General features: G+C 37.4%; 1 protein-coding gene across 10 annotated transcripts in view; it reads right to left on the bottom strand.

The window, feature by feature from the left end:
* Nucleotides 1-13061, bottom strand: part of LOC144289018 (uncharacterized) — a 52094-nt gene that overhangs the window by 25786 nt on the left and 13247 nt on the right. For 8 of the 10 annotated variants that reach the window (XR_013357087.1, XM_077857207.1, XM_077857201.1 and 5 more), the window contains one exon: nt 11773-11841. The exons of the other annotated variants lie outside the window; for them this stretch is intronic. Coding sequence is in view for 7 of the 8 variants with exons in the window: in XM_077857207.1 (XP_077713333.1) it covers nt 11773-11841 (69 nt within the window). In the remaining variant the exon portion in view is untranslated. The remainder of the gene's footprint in view (nt 1-11772; nt 11842-13061) is intronic. 10 annotated transcript variants of the gene reach the window in all.

The following is a 13061-nucleotide window of genomic DNA, read 5'->3' as shown; positions in this document are numbered from 1 at the left end:
TAACTACTTTTTAGGTGTCTGTCTTATACTAGCCATTGTTCTAGGCACTAGCTTGATCACAGAAGACTTTTCTGAGTAGGTAATGTGTGAGCTGGATCAGACTGTGCCAGGCAGAGGGAGTAAGTACAGAACCTCAGAGAGGGAGAGGGGTATAAGGGCTAACCACTTTTGAGTTCATGGTCACTATATGTGCATTTATAGGCATTTATTATAGATATATTCTTGGCTCTGATATTGCTCCACATCAACCCCAGTGAGGTTGGCAGGATCAACATTTTACCAGGGTGGCAGAGGGTTGTGAACTATAAAACCACTTTTAGGTTCTATTTTTCATACCCTCAGGGTTTGTCCCTTTACACAGCTTCCATAAATACCACAGATAACACTTGGTGGACCATATTAAGTCTCCTCTCATGGAGGCAAACCTGAGGTTTCTTCCCCAGTAATCAGAGAGAACATTCAAGAAAGAAAGAAGAAATGAAAGTTTTGGCTTCATGCTTAGAATCACCTGTATGGATGCTATGTTTGCAGGGGCGGGGGGCATGGTCCCCATGAACAAGAGGACTTTGGAGAGATTTAATGAGAACAGGTGGGCTATGAGGGTAGCTTGTAAAATAATGCTTGAGGAAGTGATTTTAGTCTCCCCCTAACCACCAATTTTACTTCTTTAGAGTAGGTTATAAAGAGAGCCATTTGATTTTTGATATTTTTCCTGTTTTTTTAATTTAATTTTATTTTTTTAAAAAGATTTTATTTATTTATTTGAGAGAGTGAGAGAGAGAAAACATAAGTGAGGCAAAGGGAGAAGGGTTAGCAGGCTACCCCTGAGCAGGGAGCCTAAAGCGGGGCTCGATTCCAGAACCCTGGGATCATGACCTGGGCTGAAGGCAGGGGCTTAACCAATTGAGCCACCCAGGCGCTCCTTTTTTCCTATTTATTTAGCAGCTTATCACAGGTCAGGCACTGCTCTAAGTGCTTTATATATTAATTCATTTTATCGTCTTAACATCCTATTGCTAGTCCCATTTCCCTGACAATGAAACTGAGTCTTACAGAGGTTAAACAACTTGCCCTTGATCACACAGCTGGAGGGCACAGAACACAGAGTTGGGTTTCAAAACCAGGTAGGTTGACTCCAGAGTTCATGCTCTTATTAACTATATTGGCAAAGGAGTACATTAAACTTCCATATTTTCCATCTTAAATGATTTCCATTCAATTTTTTTAATCTTTTTTTAAAATAAATTTATTTTTTATTGGTGTTCAATTTACCAACATACAGAATAACACCCAGTGCTCATCCTGTCAAGTGCCCCCCCCAGTGCTCATCACCCATTCACCCCCACCCCCTGCCCTCCTCCCCTTCCACCACCCCTAGTTCGTTTCCCAGAGTTAGCAGTCTTTATGTTCTGTCTCCCTTTCTGATATTTCCCACACATTTCTTCTCCCTTCCCTTATATTCCCTTTCACTATTATTTATATTCCCCAAATGAATGAGAACATATAATGTTTGTCCTTCTCTGATTGACTTACTTCACTCAGCATAATACCTTCCAGTTCCATCCACGTTGAAGCAAATGGTGGGTATTTGTCGTTTCTAATGGCTGAGTAATATTCCATTGTATACATAAACCACATCTTCTTTATCCACTCATCTTTCGATGCACACCGAGGCTCCTTCCACAGTTTGGCTATTGTGGCCATTGCTGCTAGAAACATCGGGGTGCAGGTGTCCCGGCGTTTCATTGCATCTGTATCTTTGGGGTAAATCCCCAACAGTGCAATTGCTGGGTCGTAGGGCAGGTCTATTTTTAACTCTTTGAGGAACCTCCACACAGTTTTCCAGAGTGGCTGCACCAGTTCACATTCCCACCAACAGTGTAAGAGGGTTCCCTTTTCTCCGCATCCTCTCCAACATTTGTTGTTTCCTGCCTTGTTAATTTTCCCCATTCTCACTGGTGTGAGGTGGTATCTCATTGTGGTTTTGATTTGTATTTCCCTGATGGCAAGTGATGCAGAGCATTTTCTCATGTGCATGTTGGCCATGTCTATGTCTTCCTCTGTGAAATTTCTCTTCATGTCTTTTGTCCATTTCATGATTGTATTGTTTCTTTGGTGTTGAGTTTAAGAAGTTCTTTATAGATCTTGGAAACTAGCCCTTTATCTGATACGTCATTTGCAAATATCTTCTCCCATTCTGTAGGTTGTCTTTTAGTTTTGTTGACTGTATCCTTTGCTGTGCAAAAGCTTCTTATCTTGTTGAAGTCCCAATAGTTCATTTTTGCTTTTGTTTCTTTTGCCTTCGTGGATGTATCTTGCAAGAGTTACTGTGGCTGAGTTCAAAAAGGGTGTTGCCTGTGTTCTCCTCTAGGATTTTGATGGAATCTTGTCTCACATTTAGATCCTTCATCCATTTTGAGTTTATCTTTGTGTATGGTGAAAGAGAGTGGTCTAGTTTCCTTCTTCTGCATGTGGATGTCCAATTTTCCCAGCACCATTTATTGAAGAGACTGTCTTTCTTCCAATGGATAGTCTTTCCTCCTTTATCGAATATTAGTTGACCATAAAGTTGAGGGTCCACTTCTGGGTTCTCTATTCTGTTCCATTGATCTATGTGTCTGTTTTTGTGCCAGTACCACACTGTCTTGATGACCACAGCTTTGTAGTACAACCTGAAATCTGGCATTGTGATGCCCCCAGATATGGTTTTCTTTTTTAAAATTCTCCTGGCTATTCGGGGTCTTTTCTGATTCCACACAAATCTTAAAATAATTTGTTCTAACTCTCTGAAGAAAGTCCATGGTATTTTGATAGGGATTGCATTAAACATGTAAATTGCCCGGGGTAACATTGACATTTTCACAATATTAATTCTGCCAATCCATGAACATGGAATATTTTTCCATCTCTTTGTGTCTTCCTCAATTTCTTTCAGAAGTGTTCTATAGTTTTTAGGGTATAGATCCTTTACCTCTTTGGTTAGGATTATTCCTAGGTATCTTATGCTTTTGTGTGCAATTGTAAATGGCATTGACTCCTTAATTTCTCTTTCTTCAGTCTCATTGTTAGTGTATAGAAATGCCACTGATTTCTGGGCATTTATTTTGTATCCTGCTATGCTACCAAATTGCTGTATGAGTTCTAGCAATCTTGGGGTGGAAACTTTTGGGTTTTCTATGTAGAGTATCATGTCATCAGTGAAGAGGGAGAGTTTGACTTCTTTGCCAATTTGAATGCCTTTAATGTCATTTTGTTGTCTGATTGCTGAGGCTAGGACTTCCAGTACTATGTTGAATAGCAGTGGTGAGAGTGGACATCCCTGTCTTGTTCCTGATCTTAGGGGAAAGGCTCCCAGTGCTTCCCCATTGAGAATGATATTTGCTGTGGGCTTTTCGTAGATGGCTTTTAAGATGTCGAGGAATGTTCCCTCTATCCCTACACTCTGAAGAGTTTTGATCAGGAATGGATGCTGTATTTTGTCAAATGTTTTCTCTGCATCTAATGAGAGGGTCATATGGTTCTTGGTTTTTCTCTTGCTGATATGATGAATCACATTGATTGTTTTACGAGTGTTGAACCAGCCTTGTGTCCTGGGGATAAATCCTACTTGGTCATGATGAATAATTTTCTTAATGTACTGTTGGATCCTATTGGCTAGTATCTTGTTGAGAATTTTTGCATCCATGTTCATCAGGGATATTGGTCTGTAATTCTCCTTTTTGGTGGGGTCTTTGTCTGGTTTTGGAATTAAGGTGATGCTGGCCTCATAGAACGAATTTGGAAGTACTCCATCTCTTTCTATCTTTCCAAACAGTTTTAGTAGAATAGGTATGGTTTCTTCTTTAAACGTTTGATAGAATTCCCCTGGGAAGCCATCTGGCCCTGGACTTTTGTGTCTTGGGAGGTTTTTGATGACTGCTTCAATTTCCTCCCTGGTTATTGGCCTGTTAAAGTTTTCTATTTCTTCCTGTTCCAGTTTTGGTAGTTTGTGGCTTTCCAGGAATGCATCCATTTCTTCTAGATTGCCTACTTTATTGACCTATAGCTGTTCATAATATGTTTTTAAAATCATTTGTATTTCCTTGGTGTTGGTAGTGATCTCTCCTTTCTCATTCATGATTTTATTAATTTGAGTCTTCTCTCTCTTCTTTTTAATAAGGCTGGCTAATGGTTTATCTATCTTATTAATTCTTTCAAAGAACCAACTCCTGGTTTTGTTGATCTGTTCCACAGTTCTTCTGGTCTCGATTTCGTTGAGTTCTGCTCGAATCTTTATTAACTCTCTTCTTCTGCTGGGTGTAGGATCTATTTGCTGTTTTTTCTCTAGCTCCTTTATGTGTAAGGTTAGCTTTTGTATTTGAGTTCTTTCCAGTTTTTGAATGGATGCTTGTATTGCGATCTATTTCCCCCTTAGGACTGCTTTTGCTGCACCCCAAAGATTTTGAATGGTTGTATCTTCATTCTCATTAGTTTCCATGAATCTTTTTCATTCTTCCTTAATTTCCTGGTTGACCCTTTCATCTTTTAGCAGGACGGTCCTTAACCTCCACGTGTTTGAGGTCCTTCCAAACTTCTTGTTGTGATTTAGTTCTAATTTCAAGGCATTATGGTCTGAGAATATGCAGGGGACGATCCCAATCTTTTGGTATCGGTTCAGACCCGATTTGTGACCCAGTATGTGGTCTATTCTGGAGAAAGTTCCATGTGTACTTGAGAAGAATGTGTATTCAGTTGAGTTTGGATATAAAGTTCTGTAGATATCTGTGAAGTCCATGTGGTCCAGTGTATCATTTAAAGCTCTCGTTTCTTTGGAGATGTTGTGCTTAGAAGACCTATCGAGTATAGAAAGAGCTAGATTGAAGTCACCAAGTATAAGTGTATTATTATCTAAGTATTTCTTCACTTTGGTTATTAATTGATTTATATATTTGGCAGCTCCCACATTCGGGGCATATATATTGAGGATTGTTAAGTCCTCTTGTTGGATAGATCCTTTAAGTATGATATAGTGTCCCTCTTCATCTCTCACTACAGTCTTCGGGGTAAATTTTAGTTTATCTGATATAAGGATGGCTACCCCTGCTTTCTTTTGAGGACCATTCGAATGGTAAATGGTTCTCCAACCTTTTATTTTCAGGTTGTAGGTGTCCTTCTGTCTAAAACGAGTCTCTTGTAGACAGCAAATAGATGGGTCCTGCTTTTTTATCCAATCTGAAACCCTGCGCCTTTTGATGGGGTCATTAAGCCCGTTCACGTTCAGAGTTACTATTGAGAGATATGAGTTTAGTGTCTACACTAAACTGACTGATATCTATTCATTCCTTGTTTTTGTGGATTGTTCCACTGAACTTCTTCTTAAAAGGGAATTTTAAGAGTCCCCCTTAAAATTTCTTGCAGAGCTGGTTTGGAGGTCACATATTCTTTCAGTTCTTGCCTGTCTTGGAAGCTCTTTATCTCTCCTTCCATTTTGAATGAGAGCCTTGCTGGATAATCCATTCAATTTTAATTGTGATATAAACATTTTTAGAAAAATAGTTTAATAATAGCAAGTGCTAGCATTTAGGTTAAATAGCAATTAGAAGGGAGTTGAAGAAGGAAGTTTATCAGCTTGTATGTTCAATCAGGAGATTTGACCTGGCTTAGTTCAATTTTCCAGATGAATAAAAAAATGGAGATTAACACAGGGTGACATTTTAATGCACTTATCTCTTAATAGATAAATATGTTAATATAGTGCAGTTTTGTCCTTTTGGGTAAGAAGGTTTAATGGTTAAAGGACCCATGAAGTTTGTTGTACAAGTATGATGGAACAGCAAACAAAGTGTCCCCATTCAATAATCTGGCATTTGTCTATTCCATGGGACAATCTTAACCTTATTGCACCGTTACACTTTATTCAGGCAATATTAGCAAGTACAATGGCCTGTAAAGAAAAATTACCTTTCAATAAAAATATCAGGAATGAAATGAAATATGGGAAATTAATACCCTTGCTACTAGGATCCCTAAAATGTACCACAAAGTTCTAGTAGTAAAATTTCTTTGAAATACATGGTCTGCCTTGAAAGGGATTTTGTGGGGAAAAAAAAATGGAAAGGATACCCTTTTGCCCTTGCCAGCTATTTCCGAACCCCCTGAAGATTATGTGGTTCCTCCTAAATGCTTTCCCATTTTCTCCAAGCACAGATCCAACATCATATCATTTCTCACTTACCTATGCAGAATTGAGAAAATGAATAATTTATAAAATCTTTCACTAGAATGTCAAGTGGTCTGAGTTGTGTGTTTCTAGAACTAAATTTTCATTTCTTGCATGGGTATAATGGCCCATGACTAAAGGTCTAGAGCTACTGCTTTTTCTTCAGACCCTGCTCCACGTCTAGGAACACAGTTTTGCACCTAAAATGTCAGTAGGGCTGGCAGTAGCATTCAGGTATTAGCTTGAGTGTGTGTGTGCACACACTCATTCACACACACATACAAACACACACACTGAACTCCAGAGATCATATTTAGAGATGGTTATGCCAATGTAGTAGAGCCTTTTGGCAAATTTCCTCTGGTTTTAAAGCTCTATTATAAGGAATAATCACTGAAGCCCAAGCAGAATCTATTACTCTTGAAAATGATCCATCTATTAAAATTTTTTGGACTTAAGGCAATATCTTAGATTATATAATTGAAGTACATTATTTCTAATGATAGGTAAGGAATCATGATGCTCATGTCACTCCTCTGTTCAAAATCCTGCAACCATTCTCCATTTCACCCAGAATAGAAGCCAAAGTCCTCAAGGTGGTTACAAAGCATCCCCTCCTCATTACCCCATCTTACAGCCTTTGCTCCAGTTGTTCCCTGCCTAGAATGTTCTTCCATTTGGTCACTCCCTCCTTCCATCAAATCAGTTCAAATTCTCTTTCTCAAAGAAGCCTACCTTGATCCATTTCCCTACCCCTACTATCCTGATCCCATATATCCTGCCCTCTTTTTTTTTTCCTGTTATATTTGACACTATTACCCTATGGTATAATTTACTATTTTATTTTATTTATTGTTTACCATTTAGTTCTTTTTTCTAAAATTGCAAGCTCCACGAGGACAGGGATTTTTTTTTTTCACTGATGAATCTCAAGGGCCTAGGAGTGCCAGGTGCACAGCTGTTGCTCAGTAAATATTTGTTGAATACATGATTGAATTAATTGAACATCCCATATCACAGAAACAATCCCAAGCACTATGATTCCCATTTTCTAGATGAGTAAACTAGAGCTCAGACTGATTAAGTAACTTGTCCAAAATAAAAGGATTTACCAAAAGACAGTGAGACAAGATTACAAGAGGTCTGCCTGTCATCAGAACCAGTATGCTTTTTTCAGTACAAGCATCATAGCCTTTGTAACAGATTTATAGTTGATAAAAACAGATCAATTATGGTTTGTCGTGATATGACAGAGGCAAGTCCACAGAAACTGGGAGAAATCAGTGGTTTTTGTGATTCTAGGTGTGAAATGACCTTTTATGGGGCACCTGGGTGGCTCAGTGGTTGAGCATCTGCCTTTGGGCTCAGGTCATGATCCTGGAGTCCCGGGATTGAGTCCATCGTTGGGCTCCCTGCAGGAAGCCTGCTTGTCCCTCTGCCTATGTCTCTGCCTCTCTGTGTCTCACATGAATAAATAAAATTTTAATAAATGAAATGATCTTTTATGTAATTTTGAGGTCTTAGGAAGCTTAGGTTGAGGATCAGAGAGAAGGAATGATTCCAGAAAGTTGCATTACAACATTCTGGAATTTGCATGTGAAATAAACTAAGCAAAAGGAGAGAGATTAAGTAGATATAGTCAAAAAGGATCTGAAGTTAGCAATATGGTGTTCAGGTTGTTTTTTATTTTTAGGGTCCTTTTCACCCAACATGTGTTAGAAATTTCCTGGGGAGTATATTAAAAATACAGATTCCTAGGCTCCACTCCAGAAGGTTTAGTAAATCTGTAGACCCAGAAATCTGCATTCTCATCAAGTTCCTCTGTGGTTGGGGATCCCTGGGTGGCTCAGCGGTTTAGCGCCTGCTTTCGGCCCAGGGCGCGATCCTGGAGTCCCGGGATCGAGTCCCACGTCGGGCTCCCGGTATGGAGCCTGCTTCTCCCTCTGCCTGTGTCTCTGCCTCTCTCTCTCTCTCTAAGTCTATCATGAATAAATAAATAAAATCTTTAAAAAAGAAATTAAGAAACACTTGCAAAGAACTGAAATACCAAAAAAATTAAAAAAAAAAAAAAAAGTTCCTCTGTGGTTTTGAAGCAGGTGACCCAGAGACCACAGCCAGAAATCTGTCCCTGAGACTTGTAAGTGAAAAAAAAAAAAGACTTTATATAGACTTCTCAAGTCCCTAAAATATTCAGTATTTCAATTTTAATCTCTTTCTTTAAAAAAAATGGAGGAGCCTGTCATATTAAGACATTCAAATGGGCTTAACTGCTCCCTTAAGGAGCCTTTGCCATTTGGCTGTTAGTGATTGGAACCTACTGACAGAGGTGGTGTTTGAAATGCATAGTTCTTGGGTGCAACATGCCTTCTGAAAATATTTGTTGACTTGAAAGGCAAGTGCTATGTAACCTCTCTTTAAGAGCTCTCTAGAAATGAAATATAACAATTATTCTCAGTACTCTAGTTAAGTTGAAATGTTATTGTCTTAAGCATCTATATTCCTAGGCTGCTCTCCCAAGTTCTACAACTTATGAAGACCCTAGAGTGGTAGGGTATTGAATCAGTGCCTTTCACTGTATAGAAAATTCTTCCTTTTTCTTGAAATCTCTTTGTTGTCACCATGTAGTTGGGAGATGTGCTTCAATGAAGATATTAAAATGAAGCCTAATCAATAGGTTTGCTAATGGTGTTCTCCTATTTACAGTTAAATTCTGGTCAAAGCCCCACACATGCAATCTCATTGCAGGTAAGGGTATGGCTGGCTACCTGTTTCAGGTAGTACCTCATGGGTTTCAGTTTTGCAATTATATTACTCTTGCCCAGAGTGAGATCTTCGTTTTAAAATAATGAAATTGAATTTGTCTCTTCATGAAGCTTAAGTGGTCTTGGGGTTGATTAAATCAAACCAGATTCATAGGATGTTTTATTAGCAAATGGAAAACTCAGTTTACCAAATTGTAGTGGAAGGGCCACAGACCCTAGCTGTTGAATGAGTAGTCCATTCATGGATAGTATGTCATCTTGATGAGCACAGAGTTGGAGGTAGTAGGGTGCTGCTAAAATGACACTTGACTTAGGTTAATATTAATTGTTGTGTTAGCTTTCTCCAGGTTAGGAATTTTTGGTCTAAATTAGTCCTGATTATATTTAGGGCTCTCTCTTATCTCTCCTGAACTGGTCACATGTATTTATTCTGATGACTCCCTTTATCAGTTATTACACATTTTTATTACAACACCACTTCTTAACATTTAATGACTTATCTTACTGCTGTTTTAGTGAGTTACTTTCTGATCTCTAATAATATCAGCAAACTCTAATCGTTCATAGTAATAATGATAACACATGACTTCATAAGGGACATCATCTTGAGGATGATCCTGAGGCTCAGAGTGGACACCTAAGGATATCTAGCCATTAGAGGTAGAATCTAGACTAACACCCAGTTCTCTGATTCCTAGTTATGAACTCTTTAATTCACACTGCTCTATATTCCTATGGCTAACTGAATATATGGAACCAGTTTTCAGCTGTGGAATTGAGTGCAACTAAGTAGCTCACCTAGGAAGAGAACCTACCATCATGATCTCTTTAACACAGTAGTTTAACCAACCTAACCAAGTCCACATGGGTTATCTCAGATTACCAATTAACTGTAATTATTAGAGGGATGAGGGAGCAGTATGTGCTTTGTGTAGACCTCAATCTAATTACTACAGCTGCAGAAATTTGTCTAAGAATTGTCAAAAGTTTTTGTTGCCCATTTTTTTTTTGAAATTTTCTAATATTAGTAACTGGCTTGGGTTTTAGAATTATTTACTTCTTTAGTCTTAGAAAAATATTGGCCCTTTTGAAGGCATATTTTTAGTATTGGTATAGAATTTCCAAGTTTAGTCTCCTTCAAACAGAAAGAGAACCATTATATTTCTTTTTAAATTGGTAAAAAATTTCACAGTGGCTTTTCATGTTCCTAGAATTTGAAAACAACTGAATTTTATATAAAAAAGTATATTTCCTCATATTTCCTAGTATAGAGAACATATAATATAGGTACTTAAGTATTATTGAATGAATGAACAAATATTTACTCTTTTCAATATTTACTTTGGCCATTGAAAAGAAGTATATGAATTATATTACTTCTCACTCCTTTGGTATCACTGGATGAAAATAAGATTCTCACAGATAGCAAAGTAGCTGGCTGTATTGCAGAATCTGAGAACCAGGCGGAACCCTAGGTGTTCTAGTTCATAAATCACTAATGTTTCCCTAATGATGTGTCATGAACATCTTTGATACTTTTGGTAAAGAAATAATCATGACTCTTATGTAAATATAAAATGAACATTTACCAAAGATTTTGTTTAACTCATTAATGAGGGAATCAGTAAGATGTTAAACCTGGTCCAAAGAACATTTGAGTAGCAAAGCATTTATAGGCAATACTAAGATAAGATTAAGGGGTTATATACAAAACTGGTTAATATCCAACAGAGCCATAAACCATAACCTTTCTGGTTACCTATTCTACCAAACAAACATCTACAAGTTAACCTGTTCCTCTGCAGAGTTGTAAACCAGCCTAGACAATAAAAAGCCCAGCCCAGCCCTTTACTGAAAGGGTTCCCAGTAATCTCTTTTTGCCTATTTTCAAGTTTCAGATAATTTTCTTCCTTTTTTTCTTTTTTAGATAATTTTCTGACACCCTGGAGTGCCAAGGTTTTCTTATCATCACTGCTGTCTTACCTCTCATATTGTTTCTTGCACTGATCTTTTTGTTTTCCTTTTCTTTTCCCTTTTCTGTATCCTATACATACCTATTTTTCTAATTTATCCTCTACATCTTGTCTTGGGTGAAAGTAAATTGTGGCATTTATCTGTGACTCACCATCTAGTCTATCAATACTCTTCTCTTTCATTTATTTCTCCATCTATCCATTGCCCCATCCTTCTATTCATCTCATTTTTATTCATCAATTCTCACACTTATTCAGCAAGCATCTGCTGAACTTCAGTTATAGGTAAGGCATGCATCAGGAGCTGGGGAGAATAAGTCCTTCAGATATCATATCCATGACTTCTCTAATTCAAGTTTATTAACTAGTTGGTAAGACAAGCCATCCATTAAAATAATTTCACGAGTCATTTTGTTTGCCAATACTAAAACAACAATATTTTATTATTTTATTTTATTTTTTTAAAGACTTCATGTATTCATGAGAGACATAGAGAAAGAGGGGCAGAGGGGGAAGCAGGTTCCACACAGGAAGCCCGCTGTGGGACTTGATCCCAGGATCACGCACTGAGCCAAAGGCAGATGCTCAACCGCTGAGCCACCCAGGCATCCCTGAAGGAGACTTTTTTTTTTTTTGAAGGAGACTTTTTAATAAGGAATTGTATGCATGATCAGAATGGAGTGAGATTGGGAGAAGTGAGTTTTACAAGTACACTGGTATCACATTGAGAGTTGGCTCCTCTCTGTTAAAATGACAAGGTTTTCTTGCATCGGTAGTCTACTCTTGATAAGAGATTGTGAACAGAGAAGAAAAGACAATGTTTTGTTTTTTTCTTTACCTGCCCAGAACAGCAAGGTTTTTTTTTTCTTCAGCAAGGTTTTTATATTCATTTTTATTCGGTCTTTACCTAGTAAGAGAATGAAAACTTCTCATTATTAAAGGTGCTTCATTTCAGTGACAACTCTATAAACTCCTGTAGAATCTCCTAGGGCCACTTTGGCAAAACAGATACTGAAGTTTTCAGTTTAACAACAATATTTTCATCAAACATTTTCTCAAATGGCTACCTGGTCATCCACAACTCTGGCACTCTCCTATATGAACTTTTATCAATAGTAAATTGTCACTCTGAAAGCAGTGCTCTAATGAAGACGGGGATTTATTTGAAAGTATTACATTTTGCACGCTGAGCTATATATCAATTCAATTAAACAAAAAGAGAGTCTATTATGCCTTGGAAACTGGGTGGGCATTGGGCATATATCTTCACAGAACTATGTATGCTAAAATGCAAATCCTCTCTTGAGAGACATACTTTTTAAGTGCTGGTAGTCATTTCAATTTTAGTGTAAAGTTTTTCAATCTTGTCTTGAGGGTAGATTGAAATAGAGAATGTAAGGGTATTTGAGCACCCAAGAGATAAAAAGATGGACTCCACTTGAAACAGTATAATGAACAAAATGGATGATGGAAGTTAAGTCATTAAAAAAATTAATTAAAATAAATAATAAATTTATTCATTTCAATTTCAGTATTATTAACATGTAGTGTTATATGAGTTTCAGGTGTACAATATAATGATTCAGCAATTCGGCATATTACACAGTGCTCATTGTGATAAATGTACTCTTAATCCCCTTCACCTGTTTCAACCATCCCCCCCATCCTCTGGTAACCATGAGTTTGTTCTCTTGGTTTGCCTTTTTTTCTTTCTCTGCTTGTTTGCTTTGTTTCTTAAATTCCACATATGAGTGAAATCATATGGTATTTATATTTTTCTGACTGACTTATTTCACTTAACATTATACTCCCTAGATTCATCCATGTTCTTTAAGACTGAAACAAATATGTAAAACCAGCTGTCTTCTGTTGAGTCAGACATTGAAACTTGGAAAAATCTAAAAACTCTACCCTCCTCACTAAGAAAGAGACATTTGAGTAAAAACCAAAGAGGTGAGAGAAACTAAAGAGAGAGGAAAACCAGATTTAAGAATTGCTACATACTGCGTATTCCTATGTGTTAAAATTCAATTAAAGGTAATTCTTTAAAACAAACAAAAAAATAGATTCATCCATGTTGTTGCAAATGACAAGATTTCATTCTTTGCTTATAGCTGAGTAATATTC

Source organism: Canis aureus, chromosome 18 (genome assembly GCF_053574225.1).
Source record: "Canis aureus isolate CA01 chromosome 18, VMU_Caureus_v.1.0, whole genome shotgun sequence".
NCBI classification, from domain to species: domain Eukaryota; kingdom Metazoa; phylum Chordata; class Mammalia; order Carnivora; family Canidae; genus Canis; species Canis aureus.
The sequence above is the reverse complement of the archived record's forward strand: the minus strand, read 5'-3'. Positions and strand labels throughout refer to the sequence as shown.